Here is a 23600-nt window from a genome sequence, read left to right on the forward strand (position 1 = left end):
AGTTGGGATGTTGGGAGGGCACTAAACCCCTGAGGCAATGGGGCACGGGACTGGCTATGCACCTCTGCTGATGAGTCACTGTCTGGGGAAAAATGTGCCCTTTAGCCACTCTACTGATGCGTTAATTTAGTGAATCAGCTGACATGACACCAGCGTGGAGGCAGAGAGAGTCTCTGCTGCAGGAGAGTGCTCTGTGGAGAGGGCTGTTACTGTTTCTGTACATTGCTAATAAGTCGTGAATTATTTTTTACAAAAACAAAGTTTTCAAATTAATTCATCTGTCAGTCAAGTGATTCTGTAACCATGAATTATGGATTATATGATTATTATTAGTTTAAGGTCGTTATTTATCAAAATTTGGTGGGTGTTTTTTGGCTTTTTTTTCAGTTATTCTATTTAGCATAGAGGCAAATCCATGCAAGATTAATTAAGAAATAACTTTTTCAGCATTGCACTTACAGGGCAACAACAGAAAAAAATAGGGGGAATAAAAAAAAGAAAAAATAATCCTGTCCCTCCTCCCCAAAAACCAAAACAAACAAAAAAAGCCTCTCAAAGAAACCCAAACCAAAAATTAAACAGCTGATAAGAAAAGCTGCTTTCTGTTGATGAGTTCCAAAGTCCTTGTGGGGAGGTTGTGTTGGCTTATAATGTCTGTGGACTACCTGTGATCTGAGGGAAGGAGTGATGATGGTTCCAGCTGCTGCAGAAGTGACACATCACGTTGGGATGCTGCAGGGGATGCAGAAACGGCCTGTGCTTTGTGGCTTTTCTGTGAATATTAAAATCAGTAACTATTTGAACCTGGCAGCCCACACTGCAGTACAGTTGATAAAGCATCAGTATCGAATTGGGCATCTTACCAAACCTGCTTCCACCAGATCTGCAGAGGGAGACCTGGTGGCACAGAGCTTGAATAACTTCCTACATTTTGCTGTCTTCAAAATGAGTGAGAATCACTGGACAGTTAATTCTCTGAAAACACAATCTTTGTAGAGACAAGTTTTAAACAGGAACATTGTTTTTGGTTCATGTTTTCGCTTTTTGTTTCGGATATATGTGATAACCCAAGGAGCCTCCTGGATGGAGAACATGGGCATGCTCCGTCAGGCTTGCCATGGTTTCAGGTCAGAGAAAGTGACACCATGTTTTCAAAAGCTACCTTATAAACTGATATTAGGAGTAAGTTTCACTGGGCAAGATAGATGTAGTGTCTAGGGAGATTGCAGAGAAGGAAAAGCATTGGAAAGGAGTATCTCTTGGCTCCATTGTTATTAATGCTTGACTTAAGCTGGCAGTCCTACATCTCCCTGCTGCTGAAGGGAATCCTGCCTTTGAAGTAGGAATTTGTAGCCTCGTGTCCCCACAGAACATTTCTGGTGAACTGTTCCCAGGGATGAGGTGAAGGCTTCTATGTGCAATCTCCTTTTTTTCACCACATTGGTCATTTCTCTGCACATCACCTTCTGGTTTTGGGTTACTGGCCCTGTAGGTGTAACTTGTATCAGACCAATCAATTAATTAAGTGAAGGATAGCTTCCTTAAGCTAGTTCAACTTTTAAGTAGTTTCAGAGAAGCCTGTAAAAGCTGAGTCAAATTCTAAGTTCTCTTTGGTTTTATTAATCTGCTTTTGGAGCAATTTCTTGCATTGAATGCTATATCCTTTGTACTTTTAATTTGACAAATGTTGCAATGTGACAAACACATGAAAGCTGGTCATGGTTATGTTGGAACAAAACAGTGGATTTTCATTTAATTATCTTCTTTCTGCCTGTAGCTATAGCCCTCTTAACCTCTGCATTAACTGCACCATATATTTTGTTGTTTGACAGTATGCTCCTTGAGGCAGGGATCTTGCTTGTCAGGTTTATAAATCAGCAATTGCATGGCTTGCAAACTGTAAATAATACTCAGAAAGAAGCTGCATACCGGGAACTTGGGTAAATGCATCAAGCAGCTCATGTTCACTGTGTCCATGGGTTCCTTCTGGATACAACTTGCTTTGCCCTCATTAGATTTTTACCAACTTAATTAAGCAGTCAGCTTCATCATTTCTACACTTGTAACTCCAGACTCTTTGAGATCATGTCAGCCTGTTGTGAGCAGAAAGAGCTCAACAGAAGGGAGCCTGCTACCTTCTGCCTTGCCAAAACCAAATCATTTCCCTGCTTGTCTTTTATGGGAGGCTGGAGAGCTCACAGGAGACATAAACAACTGAAACATGCTGTTCACGATAATGGGTGTGTTCTTTCTCTGCTAAGCCATGTACACTTGATTTTGTGGTTTTGCTGTAGTTACTGGTGACTTCCATTAAGAGTCCTGATAATTTAGCAGATGGTAATCAGGCTTCAGGTTTATTACCTGTATAGTTGCTTGCCTAACTGCAGCAAAGCAGTTGGCCTTTCTGTAGGAAGGCTGAAGAGGCTGGGAATGATCTCCACTCTAAGCTTGTTTTGGGCAGCACTGACAAAAACACCTGTGATCCAGCTCTGCTTTAATAATCTCTTGTCTTCTTACTTTATTTTGCTTATCTCCTTTTCCCTGCCACTTGCATTTGACTAAGATAGATTTTATTTTGATTCCAAAGCTCTCATGGGCCATTTTAGTGCCTGATGTGCTCTGCCCAAAGGTGAGTGCCTGGCAGAGAAGGGGGGAGTTGAGCCCTTCTGGGCATCCTGAACTCACTCAGCTGCTGTTTGCAAAGCACCTGGAGAAATGCAGATGAAAGCAGCTGCTGTTACATTTTATTCTCCCTACTTCCTTGAGGATCTGGTAATCACACGTTTGGTTTTATTCCCTTTTGATTTATGTTCCCTTTTGTTGCTGTGTTTCTGACAGATCCTCCTGACTGGGTTCCAGATGAAGTCTGCAGCTACTGCACTGCATGCAAGGCTCCTTTCACAGTCATTCGCAGGAAGCACCACTGTCGGAGCTGTGGCAAGGTAATGACTCAGTCAAACATGTGAGGAAGTACCCACCAAAGAGAGCAGCAAATTCATGTGGACCACAGAAACTCGGCTGCACAGCAAAATGTGCATGCTCAGCCAGGGTTCTCAGTTCGCAGGTGCTTTTGTGTGCCTTGGCTGCCAACTCTCAGCCTACGTTTACAAAGGATTGGGGGGGGGTTTGACTTTTATACAGCAATAAGCTGTGTAAAGCTGAAGGCAGAATTCCCTTCTTGAGATCCTAGAACACTCCCCACCCCAACACAGAGTCACTCTGGACTACTGCTGTAAGCTCTAATGAGCCAGGGCAGCCTGCACTGCCAGGGGTGATGCACACACAGCTCAGCTGCAGGGACAGTATAGTATGTCCCTTTGCTTTCTTTCCAAACCTTTGCAGGATCACTGTGGTGTGTAGGGCTGCTGCTTTGCAAGTTTGTGGGGGAGGAAGAGGGAGCGAGGAAGAAAAAAAGCAGTCATGTACCTCAGGAAGCCAGAAATCTGCAGTCCCATTTCGCTTGCTGGCTGGTGTGCCAGTTAAAAAGGAAAAGGGTAGAGAAGCTGCTTTTGTTAACCATGTAGTGGACTTGCAGGAGTATGAAATTCGGAGATATTCACAAATATTCCCCTAGTCTTCCTTTAAAACCAGGGGAGAGATGCTTCTTTGCACCTCTGATGAAACTGCCTTCCCCTGTGACCTGCAGAGGTGGACAGGTCTGCCTTGGCTACTGTCAGTGCTGGGCACCCTCACCAGAGGGACTGAGCCCGGCCAGATAAACTGGTCATTGGGCAGGGATTGCCTGCAGAGGCCCTTCACTTGCTGTGCTGAGGACGGTGGTGGTGCCAGCTCATACCATCTTCTCTCCCCTCCTTTGAAATCAATTTTGTCCCATCCTGTTCTTCAGAGGAACTGAAGAGAAATTTCCCTCTTGTTTTTCAGATCTTCTGTTCCCGCTGTTCCTCCCACTCTGCTCCATTACCTCGTTATGGCCAGATGAAGCCTGTCCGTGTCTGCACTCACTGTTACATGTTCCATGTCACTCCTTTCTATAGTGACAGAGCTGGTATCTGACATATTAAACTACTGGTGTGTCTTCTGGAGTCTTACACGGACTGATACATTTGACCTAAGCCAAGACTTGAAAGAGGGACCCAATGAGGGCACGTAGGCTTTGACATCCATTATTATAAATTTTGTACAGACAGTTTTTATTGCATTTTACTAAGCTGCTAAAGGGAACTATGAAGCGTCTGTAGCTCTAAGGCTACAGTACAGTCTTCCATAAATTTATAACATTAATGTTACGATGCCATATGCAGAACAAATGCACTGTGTGGAAGGAAATAGGGCTCAGAGAATTGCTGCTTATCTTACATGCTAGGAACAGAGTAGCCAGTTAATTAGTCCATCCCAGCGGATCAGTCCCAAAGCTCAGACACTCCTGTGCCCACTGGAATTCCAGCATGGCTGTGGGCATCAGCACTCTCCCACCTGCTGCCATTTAACTTCCCCATTACTAGATTTTTGCTACCTATGCTAGAATTAATAAAAGCAAATCTATTTCAAATCTGTATTGGATATTTACAAAGGCAAAATTTTCTGCGAATCCCATAGAAAGCACTGAAGGCCCTAAAACAGTAATTCCTGTTGCCTTTCATTTATCAAGCAGAGCAATAACTCCAGGTTGTCTTCTAAAAATTTTTACAACTTCCAGTTCCATAGTTTGGAGTTTTGGAGGTATTCATAATCTGAATCATTTATGCTAAATCCTGTTAGTAAAAGTCTAATACAGAGGTTTGGTTTCTATATCAGCATTTAAAACTTAACAAACTTCAGAGGAAGTGGTTACCAAATAAATTAATTCATATTAAAATAGATATTTTTTACAGTTTGGCAGCAAAATTTAGTAGATGAGACAAATTATTTCTCCCATACTGAGATTTTTTAAAATATTTTTTAAAAGGCAAATATATAATGAGGTATCCAAAAGGTCCTACAGAATGGTCAGTCAGAGAAGGGTACTTGTTGTCCATATTTGGCAGAGTAACCATGTAAAATAGTGCATACTGGTACTTCACTCATGCTAACAACTCAGAAGACATTTGTATTTATTTGAAACACTGGGGAATAATTTTTATCTCCACTTGGAGAGGAAAGAAATAAGACTCACACGGATTCATGCTATGATCTTGCATGAACTATTGCAGTAAGAGCTCTCTGAGCACTGAGGTTTCAAAGTCATTTGGACATGCTTTGAGTTGGGCACATGAAAAGCAAGACAGTGTGTGCTGTGGTTACAGAGGAAATGAGATCAAGAGCTCTTTGCTGTGCCCCCTTTCCTGATTCGTGGTGTTACACACTGTGTTTCAAATACAGAAATGGATGAGGAAGTTGTTTGTGGTATCACGCTTGAGAAAGGTTGTCACTCAAAATGATAAGGCAAAACTGGCCAGTGTTAATTTTTTTTTTAAATTTAATTATTTTTGGGGGGACATTCCCTTTGCTCAGTGGTTTACTGTTCAGTGTTAATGAGCCATATAAGGGTGCTGCGGTTTGGCACTACTGTCATTTTGATTCAGATGAAACAGCTTCACTTAGTTTATGTGTAATGCACAAGCCTTATGATGCTGTTTGTAGACAATGTCAGCTCTGATGTGTTATTTTCACCTTATTTATATTTTTTATTATTATTACTTCCCTGAAATCCTTCTCATAAAATCCTTGGGTTGGAGTGTCTGTATTCACCAGAGTTTGGAAAGGCATGGGGTTGGGTGATTGGTGGGACATGGGTAATGCGGTGCAAGCAATGATACTTATTCAGGCTTAAATCTCAGGCTTCACATTGCAATGATTATTGCAGTTTTATTTTTAGGAAAAAAAAAAACACACAAGAAATTTAATGCTTCTTTTATAGGATGAAAAAATTGCAACAAACTTCAGTTGTGAAATAAATATGCACAAAAAGTTGCTTCTGTGGAAAAAAATCTTATTTAATGGACTGAATATTTATTTAAGCTTGTTTTTATTTTGTAAATGCTGTAATTCAGAATCATTTCCATAAATATGATATTTAAAGATCTCAGACACTATAGTTTCTTATGTAAATACAGACTCCTATTTCTCTTACTGAAAAGCACAATGACTATATCGATACTAATATACATTTGCCTCAAGGAAGACTTTCATCTTGTAATCTCTTCAGATAATTAAAGTGTCAGGACTTTCTACTTCCATGTGCTGGACTGCTCTTTCATTTTGAGGTCTGTTTACATGGAGTGACAGCTGCCATCCTGTCAAACAAACTGGCCTTAACTCTTTCTCACTTTGCAAATAACATCAAAGAAATTAGTTTAAATTTGAAAAGGGAAGTCACCCATACAGTGAAGGCATGGTAAATCAACACTGGAATACCAGCCTGTCACTTAGCATTGCCTTGTGCTATCTCTTGCCACCAGCTGAAAATCTCCCTTCCCAAAATATCTTGTGTCAATGGCCACTTCACACATCAGACATGTTTGATCTGCTTGTGTCACATCTGAATAATCTTTTCTGTGGGGGATACAAATCTGCAATGAAAACAGCGTTCCTTGGATCTCCGTGCACAGTTATCCTTGGGAAGCATAAATGCCCAGTCCTGCTTTGTTCTGCCCCCTGTATCAGACACAGCTGTTAAAGGTTTTATGAGAATTAATTTTCATTTCCAGAGGACTTAATGCATGGCTTTGGGATGCCATTTCACTGAGCAGAAAACATTACAGTTCCATGACATTGAGATCTCGGCTTCAGTGGTGCAACAATGAGGAAACTTTATGGGAACCTTGGACACAAATGTAAGATTGCATTTGAATTAACATGCATAATATTTATGGTCAAATAATGCTGCCTTCAGGTGTGTATGAATAGGTGAACAGTAGAAATTTATCCTAAAGGGACTTTTTAATCAAAAAGGAGATTTCTCCAGAATACCACAACATGTCCCACAGCAGTTTTCCTCTTGGGGATATCACAATGGGAGTGAACAGGATAATAAGGTAAGAGCAGCATTGGCAAAGGCGGCAATAATTCACCTGGTGCTGGACTCTCCTGTATGGCAATTCCCTTCTGAATCACAGCTGTTTTCAGGGGAAAAAAATTACTTCAGAGTAAACTCTGAAGTGATCCTTTCTAGGTCTGTACAAATTGTACAGTGTTTCTGGCTCTCGCTGGGTTTGTAAAAGCAGGTGCATATCAAGGCTTCCTCACAGTGAAAGGAATTTCAGTAAAACACCTCTGCTTCCAGGGAATACCCCTGTCCAGAACACTCAAACAGACTGGAAAGCTGTCACACAGCATCTCGGTGAGGAGGAACCTGGATGGAAGTGATGGGCGAGAAGTGACCTTTGTGTGTGTTGTCTGAGCTGAAAGAAAGGAGGGAAACAGGCAGTGTGTGGTTGTACCTGTACTTGGGTGGGGAGATGGGAAGGGGGGCTGTGGGAGCAGGAGATCGACTGTAGGAAAGCCTCAAATACAGCCCCATCACAGTCCTGCCTGGAGCTGGAGCAAACCACCAGCTCTCAGTGCCTTGCTGAACTCTCAGTTCATGCAAAGTCAAAGCTGCTGGGGCTGCATCTGCCGGTTTCCGAGGCAACCCCTGATAGCATCTCTCTGCCAGTGCCAAGACTGCAGCACTCTGTTCCTGCACAGGCAGGCATGGAGGCTCCTGCCTTCTGCTTCGTCAGAGGGATTGTGATAGCTCAAACATCTTCATTTGTAACCAAGGTTTGTACTGCAGTCAAATGCTTAGTGTGAACTCTGTTTTCTAATGACAGCATTTCACTGAATTTGGCTTTATGTTGCTTGTTGGGAAGAAATCATCTTTGTAGGCATCCTTTTGACTACTTTTGAGGAGGGTTTAGCTATTTTTCCTTCTCCTCTTTTACCCTTTACCCCATCCCATCACTCAGCTTTCAGTTTCTGCTGTGTATAAACTAGACTTACTGTGTGGCTTCTGTGGATATCTTACACATAGTGAAATATTAAGACAACTCAAAGAGCTTTCATCTTTATTGCTTCCTGATCTTGTGCCTTCAGGTTCCCAGGCACAGGCTTGTTTCAAACCTTCACTTGGTATCCTTGTACCTGCAGTAGCATCCTGCCACGCAGGTGCTTTCTGGCTGCCTTAGCTGCCATGGGTCTTGCACCAAGGTGTTTAAGTTCTGCGGTATTCCTTTACTTTGTGGAGGAAAAAGGATAGATCTTAATTCTCAGGTTTTAATAGCTGTTAATAAATTATAGATATTTCCATTTGGCTCTTTTTTTCTTTGCTCTTAAACCAAAAAATGGCAAAATAATAGGCCAGAAGGATGAAGAGGAGAAGACTTGTTAAAGCAGACCTGGAAGTGTGAAGATGATGTTTTAATGAAGTAATTGGTCTCTTTGAAAACAAGCTGTAACTGCATCTGCTAGGAATGCTGGTGCTCATGCATAAAACAAACTGGGCAATTAGTCTTTCATGAACTCATTTCATTTCTTGTTTTCACTAAACATGAAGGCTCTGAAGTGTAAAGAATGATTTTCCCTCATGTTTCACTCAAAGGCATAAAGCTGATTTTTCTTCTCAGTTTTTCTCTGCAAACAGTCACCAGCCTGTTGGGGCTCTGACTGAGCTTGTCTGCAAAAGAGAAAGTCCCGTGTCCAAAGCAGCCAACAGTGGGGCCTCCCACTCCTGAGGAGCACTGAGAGGTGCCTGTGAGCACAAGTGACTACAGAGGGGCTGTTGCTCATGTCCAGCTGCTGAGTGATGCTCCCATCTGCTCTTTCTCATGAGCATGAGGTGTCTGACACAGCCCAGGATGTGAGGGACTGCTGTGCCCGGGAATGGCAGACCCAGCAAGCATTGAACTGTAACGACCTCACATAATACAGAGATTTTATTTTCTGAAAATAACCCCAGGCCAGGCACTCACACCACTTAAGCAAGCACTTTTAAACTCATGTCTTACTCTAGAAAGTCTTATTTATGTATTTCTGCACTTTTACATAGTTCTTCACAGGGCAATAAAATGTTGGTGTTACTGCCATGACTTTTATTCACTGAGTTAATAAAAAAGATATAAAACAGCAGCAGGGAGGGTGTTTGAGGTGACTGCTTTCTGAAATGTGTAGTATTTCAGCAGTGGCCAGCTTTCAGATTTTTAGCTGAAAAAATTGGTTCCAGTGGGATTGTCAGTACAGTGGAAGATGATGATGATCAGAACTAGTCCTGAACGGCATTTGTGCTGGTAACCTCTCTGATGATGTCCTGTAAAACATGTTAAAAATGTCTGTCTTTCATAAGAGCGGTGTCTGAAAATGATGCACAAGTGCCTCAGCCTTTTTGGACAGATTGGAGAAATTGTCCCTCAGCATTCCAGGACAGGGCCAGTGGCTCTGCATGGACTGTCCCACTCAGACCCTCGGTCATGAGAAGGCACCTGTCAGGTATGTTAAGAGCATTGAGACTGTCCTGGCTTTACTACTGAAGAACCTGTACCATGACATCTTCCTCTGTGTTTGGGGAACCTCTGAGATCAAATTTTGAGGCACTTGATAATTATTTTTTCTGGTCAGGACGATTCGTGATTGCTGCTTCACTAGCAGCTTTTCTGTTTATTATGCAGCAGTAAAGCCTGCTGGTCTCGGGTTGTTTTTGGTTTTTTAAATTGATTTCACTTTCTTTGGCTTATCTGCAGAAAGCTGGAAATTAATAATTGAAGATATAAACAGAAAAATAATCACTTCTGCAAATTCATAAATATATTTAAAAGAAACTACCCCATGATGCTCTCAAACATTGGGAAATTCTACAGTAAAAACTGAACCCCAAGTAGTCCAAAAGTCTTGGGTGTCTGTCTAAACCATCTGCTTTTGTCTAGGAGGACTTGTAGCTGGTGGAAAGCTACAGGTTTTGGGGACCAAAACTTACAGGTTTGAACCAATGATTGTAACTTCTTTGTCTAGAAATAGCTCTTCCTTAATTTAAAAAAATAAGGAAATTGCTATACTTCCCATGTAAAGAACCTCTGTTCAAATAAGAAAATTCAACTAATTTGTTCCAATAAAATATAAACAATATAAAAAATATAAAGCTACCACAAATTCATTCCGTAACCTTTGTTATATCCTCTCACTGCCATGTCTTTTAGAGTTTCTTTCAGGACAGAACACCAGCCTTGCTTGGAGAACAAAGTAGGAAAACCTTGCCCATCTGTACCCCTGACAGGTGTTTTCCTCTGTCATGTTTGTTTCTCACATTCTGCTTTCTGCCCCTTCTCTTGCTTTTTCCTCTTTAAAGCAATGTTGTTGGTGTTAGACTCTAAACTGAGTCTCAGGGAAAATGTTTCCATATTTCTTTCCTGTAGGGAGCGTTTGAAATATGTCTGTGTCTACTGTCTCTCAAAAAGGTGCTTTGTGAAAACCTGAGGATGCAGACTTGCATCCAGATGCTGCCTCCACGCAACTTTTGACTTACACTGGAACAAGAACAAAGTAGATGCAGCAGTAAAGAATCCAAAATTCAGGCTGGTGTAAAGTGTGAAAGCTTAAGGGTATCTTGAGTGCTTACTGAAAGTACCCAAGACAAGAGCCAGCCTCTGCCACCGCAAGGCATGAGCCGTGAGCCTGCAGGTGGTGCAGCCCTGACCTGGGGACCTGGGACCTCTGCAGGCTGGAGGGAGAAGCCAAGGAGCTGACAGCCCAAGGGACGCTGCCTAAAGGGTTTTTTTCCTCGACTGTTTTGCTAAAGGCAACTCCCAGGAGGAATGCAAGGTGTTATCTTACCTAGTGCACTGAGGGTATTTTCAAGGAGCTTGGAGAAAAACCCATTTGATGTGCTACTTCTCTCTTCCCAACCAGTGTTAAAGAAACACTCACTGTTCCTTGGCAGGTGGAGGGGACAGAGAGGCTGTTATCTTTTTGCTTGTTGATTATATTTTTATGTGTATTTTCTGCTTGCTTGCTGCAGTAAGAAATGAAGAAAGTACTCACTTGAAAATCTCAAATTCCCATTCATGCAAGAAATAATTCTCATAATGTGTTCTAATTGCAGAGTGCAAATAAATACTCGTCATTAAATAATATTAGGTTGTTTTTAAACAGAAAACTCATTAACCCCAAATCAAGCAATTATGAAATCACTTGCTCTGAGAACAAATAGCTCAGAAGCCACTGAGAACACCAGTGCCATGTGATAAAACCCTCTGCCTCATGTGCTTTCCAGTGCCTTCCCAAGGTTCAGATGTTGTCACAGCATTAGCTGCCAGAGGAAATCTGTTCTTGCCAAATTGTATCTTCTTGGCTGCTCTGTGCTCTTGTGCTGCTGGCGTTTTGCTCCATCAGCCTCTGCAGGGTTGCTTTTATTTGTGATATTTATAAGGTGGTTGAAGCACAAAGGAGGATGGAGCTGAATGGGGGAAGGTGCTGAGCAAGCAGCCTGCTAAAACGTTCCTGGTGTGTTTTGCTGTGAGGGAAAAGCCATGGGAGTGACCAAGGGGTTGGAAATGTCTGGAGTTGCAGTCCATTGAATGTATCAGAGATAATGGTTGCAGACACCGTCAGTAAATGCCTACACTGGGTGCACAGGTCTGGGAAGCCGGGCTGCTCCTGGCAGGGGTCCACAGGGAACCAGTGGCCAGAAGCTGAGCCAGCTTGAACAAACGCAGGTGAGCAAGAAGAGCGTAAATCTTGTGCATAACCAGCTGCTGAACAGTGAGCTGATAGTTGTGGTGAACTCCATACCTATGATCACAAGTATTTTTAACAAACACAACATCAGGTGCTTCCTACAGACACAGTAGCGGAGCCACCTGTGTTGGGACTGAGGCAGAAATAAGCACTCAGTGGGGCTGTCCCGTGACAGAGGTCAGGGTCCTGGTCATCTCAGTTTATAAATTGGTTCAGGAAGTTACCAAGAGGAGGGATTTCTCTGTGGGCTGCTGTGCAGGAGAGATGCAGTGGCACAGGCAAAGCCACCCAGTGCTTTCCATCTCCCTGTTTCACCCCGGCGTTAATCCTGCACCAGGGCTGGAATCACACTGGCATTGGACTGTTACAAGCAGCAGGAAAAGAAAGGTAGTGGATCAAACACAAGGAAGAAGGATGCAGGGAGAAATGTGGTGCCATTTAGGAGCCCAGTGTCTACAGGAGGGGAAGGAAAATCCCTGAACACAGAAATCTCCCTATGTGCAATTCCCAATCAGCTAAAGGAATCAGTTCCCAGTTTGTCAAGAGCAGTTCTGTCCTTGTGAACTGGCTGTGATTTCCTGCAGCGCTGATCAATACTGGTCTCATGCTGAACACATTGCTCCTGCACAGGCCAGGCTGGGCTCTGGGTACCATCAGTGTGCCACGTGTGGAAGCTGAGCATGACTGAGTGTGTAGAAACACTGCTTCCACAAACCCTGCCTGCAGCTAGAGAAGAAATGATCCTTCTGTTTTTTTTTCCTTCACAACTGCTGGATACAGAGCAGCAGGCTTGCCTGAGGAATCAGGCATGGAGCACAGTGGGCCAACATTGCACAGACCTTACAGTGAGGTACAACAGAAGATGGAAGTAAACTTCTTACACCACAGGGATTTATTCATATCCTCACCCAGCAGACCACATCAGCTGTGAAGGTCTGGAAGGGGGAGCCATGTCTTTCCTCTGCCTGAGCATGAGAAGCAGCTTCTGCCCCCCACTGCTTCTACCGAGCCCCCGTCCCAGTCCATCCCTTCAGAGATGCTTAGGCTGAAGGGTCTGTTGTGAGCATTTGTTTGGGCGTCCCCACAGCAGAGATGTGGCAACGCTGTGCCACAGTGGAGTCTATAGGATTTTGTATAGTAACTCCTTCCTCAACCTTGCACAGTGCACAGTGCCCCTGATCCTTCCATGCCAACCACAGTACCAGTACTGGTTACTGTGCCCTCACACTGCTGTATCTATGTTATCTCCATGCTACAGAAGAGCTTATTAAAAACTCAGGAACACAAGATCAGCTCATCCTGTCCTGCTATCTCAAGCATCCATGAATAATCCCTTTCATAAATCACTTGTATCTCATCACAGAGGTAAGTGCAGTTCTTCTTAGAGTACTTAGACCTTAATCTTCTCAGTAGACCAAGGGTTTTAGAAATGCTGAAGTCTCCAGATCCTGATGTTTTAGTGGTCCTTTGAAGTTTAACCTTGGATCTCCAAGTCAGTCATCCCTGTCCTTCCTGCATGCCAGGGGACCCTTTGCTCCCTGCCTGTCACCTGGAGTGTTACTTACAGATGTGTCTGGTGGGAAGAAGAGAGCTGTCTATGCTGCTGTAAAGGGTGTTGTGCCATGTAAACTGAGCATGGCTTTGGCTCCTGGGGTGGCTCAGGGCTTCAGCTGGAAAATCACAGCTTCTCCTGATCCTCTGAAAGTGGTCAGTGCCCTGTAGGTTCCCTTTCCCTGTGGTAGTCTGCTCTTGTCTAAAAGCAGTCTCTGGCCTTCATTTCACTTGTTAAAACCTGATGGATGCATCAAACACAGGTGCCAGTGGTTAAGGTGGACCTTAGAAGGCTAAATTCTGCTCTCACCTCCATCACTCCCACTTGGGCCTACAGCTCCATCTCAGCAGGTGTTTCTAACACCATGGGGCAGCTCAGCTCATGAGGGTGCTGAGTGCTGGCTCACTGGTGTGTGTTAGCACACCTGAAATAGTGTGGGATATCTAAAATCTGCTTCCAGGGGCTGTCTAGGGAGCACAGTTACTGTGTCAGGCTGAAGGGTGTGGGTCATGCCTGCAGTCTGGAGCACAGTGTTTGTATCTTGATATCAGTCTCTCTTGGTAAATGCAGGAGAGATTGATGAGTTTGTTTTGCTTAGGTGGTAATGAAGCACTTAGTTGCACTCGGTAATGGCTGTCTCTGCCCAGCTGCTCAGGGAAATATTTCAGAGGCTTGCCCCGCAGATCCTGGACTGTGTAAGTACATCCAAGCCATCACCCAAATCCCTAGCCGCTCAGCTTTCCCAGCTCCCTTGTTGATTGTTTTGTTGTTTCCAAACACGTTTTCTCTCCTTGTTTCACCAGCCCTCTGTGCTAAATGTTGTGTGCAGCGATTGGCAGCAGGAGCGGTGCCGGCGTGGGCTCCTCCTGGCACAGCACCGCGCTCGGGTGGCCCCGCACTCGCGGGACCAGGAGGTTCTGCTGCTGCCGAGTCAAGCGCATCGCAGCCGTGCTGAGTGATCCCCACTGCGGCTCCTCGCTGTCCTCGGCTGTTCCGGCCGTGCGGAAGCTCTGCTCTGCCGTGACTGATCTGCACAAGCCCTTCCAAGTCTGCCACGTGCTGAAACATTTCCCTTCCTTCCCGCCTTCACCGATAGCCCCCCGTCCCCCTGCTCTGATGGAGCATGAACTGCTGTTCCTGCATTGCAGCCTTTACATCCAACAGCTACAAGGTGGGGTTATTTTTCTTCACTAGGACTTGTAAGTATTTTTAAGGCACGTTCTAGCATCCTAAAGTCACTTTCCACCAAAACAAACATCTCATATTTAAAATGCAGCAAAGCTATTCTTTCCAGTTCTTCTTGCCAAATCACAATTTTTCCATCTTTAATGTCCCAGCCGCGCTGGACAGGGAGCAGGCAGTACTTTCACAAGCCAGGCTGCTCTGCCTGCTGTCCCAGCACCGGGCTCTGGCTGTGCCGAGTCATTAGACTTCTAGGTCAAGTGCTTGAGCTGCGTGGAAGCCGATTGTGTTTGGGAGGGTGAGTACCGAGTCCTTCCATCCTCTGCTCCGCTGTCACGTAGAAGCGTTAAAGCCAACGTAGAGCACAATATTTGGGTCAAATGTAAGCTGTTCGAGTGCTGAAAGCCTTCCCACCTGGCACAGTGGCAGGGATCGATCACGCTGTCCTCCGGGGCCCCTGTTCCCAGCGGGCGCTGGCAGCTGGCACCCCGGTGTCGGGGTCTGGCACCAGAGCCAGCATCTCGGAGCCCCCGATACCCCGGGATGGCACCGAGGGAGGTCCCAGCTCCGCTGCGCTCCCGCCTCAAGTGAGAAATAAGATTTTCAATGCTCCGTGAGCCCATAGCTGCACCCTGAAACCGCCGAGCCTTGCGGGGCGGGCGCAACTTCCCCAGGTCGGGTAAGAGCAGGAATTCGTGTTTTCATGCCCAAGCCCTCTGGGACAGAAGGCAGCGGCGCTTGTCCCCTGTGCCAGGCACGGCGCCCGGAGCAGATGGTTTGCCCCCGGAGCCGGGCGGCCTGGCCGGGCCGGGGCGGCGGGCGCGGCGCAGTCTCGGTGTGACCCCGTGCGGCCGCCGGGCGCAGTGCGGGCCGGGAGCGGGGCCTGCGGGGCCCGGGCGCGGCCAGGGGGGCACGGAGCGCTGCGGCCCCGTTAATCTCCAGCCCTACTAAAAAAAACCTTAAAAAACAACAAAAACAACAAAAACAACAAAAACAACAAAACCGCCCAGCTGGCTCAGCGCCGGGCAGCCAGAGCTGACAGACCTCCTTCCTGGCCTGGGTCCCCTCAAAGCCCCTGAGCCCGGGCACTCGCCACCGGCCGGAGCTCCAGCGCTGTTTGCCAATTACCGTGGAAATGCCAGCAAGCCCCATAAGTAACCAGGCCTCCAGATCCCCTTGGAATTGCAGCTGGATATGACAGGCCGTTTTAGTGTTTTCCCATTCTCAAGCCATCTTGAAATTGAAATGGGCGGCTGAGGTTGTTCAGGCAAGACTCAGAGCCCAAAGCAGCTGCTGTTCAGTTTCCATGGCCTGGCTGTGCCCGGAGCCAGCCGTGTGTGTGGCTGCTTCATCCCTTTGCTGGCTGTGTAGGGTGAGGGCAGGAGCTTTGCAGTTCACCGTCTCAGATGACAACAGGTGCCCACCTCAGCTGATGTGGGAGCCTGGTGGAGACTTTGGGCTAAAAAATCCACTCAGCCACTGGAAAGACTCGAGCACCTCGTGAACATCTACAGTATCATATCCAAGGCAAATTTTGGAAGCATGTGGAACAGGACAGCCTGGACTGGTGTTGCTCCTGCAGTGCTGTGACAGCTGAGAACAGAAACCAGCTCTGAATGATTTGCAGTTTAGTGCTCTGATTTAGAGTTTGGAGAGTGCAGGAGTGTGTCTGCTGTGCTTTCCTTGCCAGGGCTCTGTTTAATGTCCTGTCCTGGGGTGGGAAGCAGGAAGGAGTTTTGCTTTTCTGCTGCCCTGTCACAAATCGTTGGTCTAGGGCTGTTTTCCTTACAGTTTTCACTTGTTTCTCTTCCTGCACTTGTCAGGGGTCCACCCCATGGTTTTTGGTTCATAGGTTCAGGGAGCAATAGGGCAAGAGGTTCCTCTTGGAGAGCGTCCACAGCCCAGGGAGGAGCAGTAGCCATGCAGAACTGGCCATCCCTGTGTGTGTGATACTTGTGATCATCTTTGCGTGGCTTCTACTGAAACTCAGCATGACATTTTACACCCACCCCATGAAAAGATCATTTCATGGCTGGGTGACACCGGGAGAAACTGGCAGGATGAAACTTCTTAGAAGAATGACATTTCAAGGCCTCCCAAGACTTGTTTGTTAATTTATGCTGACAAGTATTTACAAAAATTTCCATGCATCCATCCCAGAACGTCCTGCTGTCTCCGAGTGTGCCATACGGCGCAGTGCTCAGCTTCTGCTCCAGAAGCATCTGTGCCGCTGGGCACAGCACGTGGGACCAAGGCGCTGACCATGAAAACCTGGTGAGCAGCTGACATGGCAGAGTGGGGCCAGGCTGCCCTGCAGGGCTCCTGCACACCACTGATTAAATGCCTCGGCTCTTCCTTCCCCTCCACCTGGAAATCTCACTGTTAACTTGACTTAAAGCCTCCCTGTGGGTTTCCAAACTTGGAGAAAATTTTTTTTCTATGAGATGAGTTCTCCTTGCCAAGAAGGTTTTAATAACTCACCATGAAATTTATAGAGTTTAAATTTAAACCACACGTGGGAAAGTGGAGCTGTAACAGTTTAATCCAATTTAACCTTGAGCGATCTGTTCCGCAGCGCTCAGGCAGAGAGTTCACACCACAAGCAAAATTCCTGTGTGGGGTGGCAGACAGCAGCTCTCTCGTCATGTCTGTGTCCTTTCCAAAGCACAGAGGACCAGACTGGGCCATCTATGTTCCTGTTTCATTCTCCTGTAAGTCTCCCCTTGGAAATAGCAGGAATCTGATGCAGCTTGGAGTTGGGCATACCCCTAGGAAGAAGCTAAGTCTTGTTCTAGCTGTCATGTTTTCCTTCCTATGCTAAAGAATATCCTTTTCATGCCCCAGTTGCAGCCACCTCCTTTTCTTGTCCCATCACAAGAAGGTGGCACGTTTCACAGGTGACCATATAAATGCATCTTGTTGGGGAAGCAATCTCCTGGGAGTCTTCTTGGTACTTTCCAAGGAGAGTAGGTGGGGAGGTTTCATTGCCAAGTCAGCTAGATGTTGAAAAGTTTTATTTGCATTGACCTGCTTTGTCTTTTGTAGCAAAGTCAGTTTTAAATCACCAGTGTTCCAGTGTGGAGACCTGAAGGACCAAACATACATTTGTAGCATGAGTCAAATATAGGATTGGCAAGAGCCTGTAGAGTGGGGATGTAAAATGCCCGAGCCCTGGGAGGATGCAGTGACTACATTCAGAGGTGTGTTGGTGGCTTAAACCTGGAAGGGTTCTCCCATGGTGTCAGTTAAGGTTAGGAAATTCAGTTGTGAGCAGCTGAAGGTGCCTTTACATATCATGTGCATGCACAGCAGCTGTGGTTGTTCTGGTAACAAGAACTACACTGATTAACTCTCTGCTGCAGTCCATAGCAGACCGTGCCTGTTGGAAATGAGCAGACATGATGATTTTCTGAGATGGCCAGGTGGAGACCAGAAATCCAGGCTAGAACTGTCATGGTTGACTTAAAGCCTCAAGGAACCATCGCTTGAATGGCAGTGCTGTTTCTGATCCAGCTGTGTTTTCTGTGTTTCTGAACAATTACCTTTGGTGCTGCCCTTCTTGGTGGTATCTCAGCCACAAAAAGCTAACAGCAAATTCTACTTTTCAGACTTCTGTTCTTTTTCCCTGGGCTTGTGCATTGAACAGAAGATCATCCAATAATTTGCTTTGGTGAGAATTGCTTGTTTGCTCTGTTTCTGGAGAGAGGGATACTCACCAGCTAAATATTTTTTATATGCATTAGATATGACGTGGTGAGACCAGAAATGAGTTTCACACTGTGTTCCCAGCTGGGTAGTTTCCCAGGGAGGTTGGCTTCTGCCTGTGCAGATCAAGCTGGAAACTTTGGGGTGGCAGAAAAAGAAAATATTCCCGAAACTGGATTCCCTTGCAGCTTGCCAGGTATACCAGGCTGACTCACCAAGGCGGAGGTTTCCAGAATGACTAATGACTGAGCAGGCATTGATTTTTGCCTGTCTAATGGGATACATCTTAAAAAGTCTCCAGTTTCCAGACTGGGTGGGGTGCTTGCCCTTTGAAAATCAGATCCATGCATTGTGTATCGAGTTGACTGTCCCAAAAAAGAAACCACAACCTTGAGACCAGGTAAGTGTGTCCATGGTAGGCTCCAGGCTGCCAACAGCAAGGTGCTGAGGCAGCTGCTGAAGCTGCCCTCATGTGCTCCCATGCTTCATTGGTGGCATGAGCAGGTTCTCAGTTACAGACTAGACTTCTCAAATCCTTGTGTCCTCATGTGAAGGGTTAATACAGGACTTTCCTTCCTTTTTTATCCCTCATCAGGGTAATAATTTGTTCTCCTGTTGCCACCTTTCTGCTCTTGATGAGCACATCAAATTCTACATGCTTAGGCCTGGCTGCTCAGTGATGCTTGAAGTTGCTCTCCACCAGTAGCTCCGTGTCAGCTCCACAGGAGACAGGGCAGACCCTGAGGCGATTGTGAGAACAAGAGCATTGTAACATTATATGTTTTTTCTCATCATGGCTGTGATCATTTATTCCTGAATCACTGTCCCAGAAGAAACACAGAAGTTAATCAGACTTACTCTGACACTGAACTCTCTGTTGAGCACCCAGGCAACAGTGGCTTCACACCTGATCCAGGCTGAGGTATTCAACTGGTGGGGGGAGTGGAGAAAGCCCAGCTCTGGCTTGTAAATCTGCCAAGCAAATCTAGTGCCCTACACAAAGTAATGTCCACTAAAGAGCATTACTCCTCACTAGGTATGAGGAGACAAGGGTTTGGGTTCCTTTTGGCCTTTCTTGTGCTCTGTTTCATCAGGCTCTGGAACTGTCTGGTACCATGTGTGTGGTCTCCCTCCTCTTTGGTGACAGCACCAGCACAGGTTCAGCACTTCATCTCTGCTCCCTGCTGCTTCCAAGCTCACAGCAGTGCTGGGCTGCCATGGACCTGCTCAACGCCCTGCTGGGTGATGTGCCAGGAGCTGGGTGGTTGTCCACCCCTGTCGGGGGACATGTGTCCCACTTGTGAGGCATGTCTGTGGGGCCAGGTGCTGCTCCTGGTTTAACCCTCATTGGCTTTAAACTGCCCCCCCCGAGGGCAGATACATGGCTCCAAAACACAGGACTGTCTCCCTGTGGAGAAGAAATGGGAGCTGCTACTATAGCCCAAGAAAGGGACTTTCCACTCTTCCTTTGGACTCACAGTCACCCCTGCAATTGGATGTCTGTTGGACATCAGAGTCAAGTCCTTTATGGGTGTTTTAAAGCTGATTTTTCCTGAGTGGGGGCAGCAGGGAAAGTTGGGCACAGTCACCATGGACTGGTGAAATCAGGAGCATCCAAGTAGCCTTGACAAATATGACTGTGATCAAACCAAGCAGTGTTTTGTGGTCTGCGCACTGCATCAGCAGCTCATCAAACTCACCTTTTCCTGGGAATAAAAGTTAGTCTCAGGCAATGAAGGAGCAAGAGAGCATTAGGCTTTTAAGAAGCAGACTTCAGAGACTGCGTCCTCAAATTTTCTGCCATTTAAAATGTTTCCCTAAGGTTTTACTGCATGTAAATGAAATGATAATTACAATATTTTAATCCAATTAGCTCCCTTCATGATCTGGCAGGTGCAAATTGGGGATGGATCAAACTTTTTCGTGCTGTGGATTATGCCTGGAGCCTCCTTAAAGCTGCCGTCTGGCCCTGTGTGTACATGCTGTACGGCGTGTGTTACGGGGGACTGCAGTGAGGTCCTAAATTATGTATAGCGTATGAATTATTGCTGAAATGCATCACTAAGACTTCACTCATCGAACATTTCCAGCTCCATGCGAGCAGCATGGGAAAAGCCAAGTATTTGCCTGTGGCGTGGGCAAGGTTTTCATTTGCATGGATTTAAACAGTGTGTGTCACTGACAGAGTCACAGGTCACCTGGAGTTAATGTAATATATTCCCCTACATCTTGAAGGAAACATATTTTGCAAGCTCTCATCTGATTAGCATGGAAATTACACTGGGATTTCTTGTGAAAATGGGGACAGAGATGAAAAAAAAAGTATCTTGATGTGTTATTTAAAAACAGAAAACTCTTTGAAGGTCATTGCAGCTGCCCTTTCTAAGGCACATCTCCCAGCTCATGTTAGGGAGAGCATCCTCTCTTCCTCCTTCCTATCAAAACCAAGAGCAGGGAGCCCACCCGCTGCAAGACAACAGGAGAGAGATGTCTGCAGTGAGGGCTCTGAGCATGGATGGCCTAGGCTGGCAGCAACCTCTGAAGGACACAGGTTTTCATAACACCTGTGGATATGCCCAAGCTAAAAATGGTGGAAAACTGCCTGTTAAAAACCCTGCTCCAGACAGTGTGTTTGAATAGCAGTAGGGTTTTTTGTCCCACAGCACTGTCCTGATGTGGCCCTATCGCCCCAGGGACCCCAAAGGGCATTGAAAGGATGATGGAATTGCTTCTTGACAAAATCCAGGGCAGTTGTTCTGGCAGTGTTACATTATTTTAGGAATAAAATGACAACTTTTTTTTTACTCTTTTATTTTATTTTATGGAAGTGACCAATTTTGCTGAGAAATGACTGAGCCCCCAGATCAGCCAAGTTAAATGACACAACTGTCCCTTGAACATACTGGTGTGCACTGGCTGGGCACCCACCTTTACTGCATGGATGAGATGAAGGATAACTTCCTTATCTTTGACCTATTTTGAATGGAGAAATATTATTTATTTTGCCATTTATGTTCTGATTTCCCTTTAGAAGGCTGCTGCCAGTCTGTGCTGAATGAAAGCTCTTACGGGACAGAAAATCTTCATTCCTTTTAAAAGAAGGTCTCAGTAAATACATTTCAGAATAAGATTTCTTTTGATACTTGCTTTTCAAATCCCTGTGTGTTTCTATACCTCCATAATCTTCCATCTTCAGAGAGGTGGAAAGGGAATTTAAAACTGCCTTTCCTTTAGCACCAAGACCCAACTGCAAAGACAGTGCTTGTCAGTGATGGGAGAGGAGCCAGGCCCAGGGAGATCCTAGAGCTGAGCTGTGAGGAGCAAGCTACAAATTACATTAAATAATAATTAAAAATTAAACAAAACCAAAGGCACTGAATGTTTTCAAACAAACTGGAGAAAATGAGTTTTGTGCATTAACAGTCCGTGAACCTTAGGGGGTAAAATCCTGCTGGCAGCGGTTTACTCTGCTGTTGTGCATGTAGATTCTCTGTGGTGCAGTACCGTCCTACCTTTCATTTCCAAGGGATGGGAAATGCTGTCATCTTGACCTGAGGCTAGGATGGGGGAGGCTGTTTGACCTTGTGATTTGTTGTCTTCCACTTCAGCTGAAGTTCCCCCGTGTCAGACTGACTCCTGCTCTGACCCTCCTCAGATGAGGTACAAATCCGGGATGTCAAGAAGCAATTTTGCCTGAGAAGGTCTTTGCTGCTGTGGGAGGAGATGTGGTGGTGAATGTTCAAATAAGATTTGGGTTCAGAGTCCTTAACTGCCCCACGATGTTGCTGGTTTGTGTTCAGCTCTTGATCTCCACATTAATTTTTCAGCATCAAAGCACAGAGCACAAGAAGCAGAAGCCTTGGCAAACTGAGGACACCCACCCTGGGAGAGAGAGAAAATTTCACATGGTTGGAGAAACTGGAGCCAACTGAAAACTAGTAGCAAGGCAAGGGGCAAGGGCAATAAAAGGTAAGATTTTCTCTAGGTAAGGCAAGCAAAATAGATGTGAGACCCTAACCAGTTTAGTGAATTCACTTGATGTCTGCCTATAAATTCATGTCCTTCATAATTTATATTGAAAAATGAAAATGAAACAGGTTTGGAAAAAGGTATTTTTGTTTTGTTTTGGGTTTGTGTTTTTTTTTTGTTTGTTTGTTTTATTTTGTTTTTGTGGGTTTTTGGTTGGTTGGTTTGGTTTTTCTTTGTTTTTGCTAACATAATGGGGGTCTGCCCCAGGCCTCCTGCTGGGAGGGCTTTAAGAGGAGATGGGTTAAAACATCCTTTCCTCTGGAAATGGGTCCCTGTGGAGTCCTGCTAACTGTGAGGTTTGAGGATAACCCTGTACTCATCAATATTTTGGAGGTGGGGGGAATAAATCTTCTCTTTGAGCAAACAAAGAAGTGGGCATTCATTTGCTTGCCAGGTGATGGCTTGCAGCACCTCCGTTCATTTGGGGCATGTCCTTACAGACAGTGCCCAAAATGTCACCTGTGGGGTAAGGCACAGCTGAAAAGGTGTGATGGTATCAGGCTCTGTCTTCTCCATGTTGCACATGAAACAAAACTGGATGCCAAAATGGTGGTGTTTCCATGGGCCCTGGAACTCGCACAGTCACACTGGCCTATTCCCTACATCAGTTATTTAGGGGAAAAAAATCCCTTGGAGACACATTTCTGTGTGAACAGCCTTCACTGGTGGCAGCTCACAGGTGTGTCTCCCAGTGAGGACCCTGAATGGCAGAGGTGGATGGTGACTTTCTGGTAAGACATGAATGTTTGAAGGGTTTCTCATTCCTGTCACAGACCTCCTGTGTTCTCCTGGTAGGCTCCCTCCTTTCCTTGCCCCTCTCTTTACTGCTGCTGAACTGCACTTCTAGGGCCAGGACACAACCGTGGTCATAGAGGTGGAGAAAACACCTTGGCCAACACGCCAGGTGATATGGCAGGAGCAGCAAGCCCCACCACCACTCCTTGCTCTGCTGCTTCTTCGCTGCCCAGAATGTCATACAAAAAAATTCCCAACGAAACAAAATAAAAAAGCCTGCTCTGGGCAAGGCAAAACTACTCATCCCCCAGCCTGGGCAGGAGCAGGAGAGGGGGAGTGGGCTGAAGGTCACTATATACTAACGAGACCAATTTCTGGGTACTTGGTTGCATTTTTGTTTTTTCTTGCCCCTGACTTCTCAAGAAATCTGCAGCAGTTTGAGGTTTTTGAAGCTGTTTCCTCTTGCTCAAACCGCCTGACGTTGGCCAGCACGGGCTCTGACGCAGCATCGCGGTGCCACAAGCCCTGTCGCAACCCTGCTTAGCTCCTGCCCGTCCTCTGGGAACCCGGGACTGCCTCTGCAAGGCTCTGCTGGGAAAGAAAACAGTCTGGTACTGACCAGAGAGAATCAGGGAGAGATGAGGGGGGTTGTGAGATGCCTGAGGTAACTGGGGAAGACGGAAGTGCTTTAGTTCCTTGTTTATTTATGTTTTACATCAATGGGGAGGTGAGAGTTTGGGTCCTGCCTGAACGT

At 45.7% G+C, this 23600-nt stretch overlaps 1 protein-coding gene across 4 annotated transcripts in view; it reads left to right on the forward strand.

Annotated features, from left to right (window-relative positions):
- The window catches only part of ZFYVE28 (zinc finger FYVE-type containing 28), a 152707-nt gene extending 146533 nt beyond the window's left edge, over nt 1-6174 (forward strand). For all 4 annotated transcript variants that reach the window (XM_039550901.1, XM_039550903.1, XM_039550904.1 and 1 more), the window contains 2 exons: nt 2839-2942; nt 3883-6174. In XM_039550901.1, the coding sequence (XP_039406835.1) occupies nt 2839-2942; nt 3883-4014 (236 nt within the window). In that variant the 3' untranslated portion in view covers nt 4015-6174. The remainder of the gene's footprint in view (nt 1-2838; nt 2943-3882) is intronic.
- Nucleotides 6175-23600: the final 17426 nt, after the last annotated feature.

Source organism: Corvus cornix, chromosome 4, assembly GCF_000738735.6.
Source record: "Corvus cornix cornix isolate S_Up_H32 chromosome 4, ASM73873v5, whole genome shotgun sequence".
Classification (NCBI taxonomy): domain Eukaryota; kingdom Metazoa; phylum Chordata; class Aves; order Passeriformes; family Corvidae; genus Corvus; species Corvus cornix.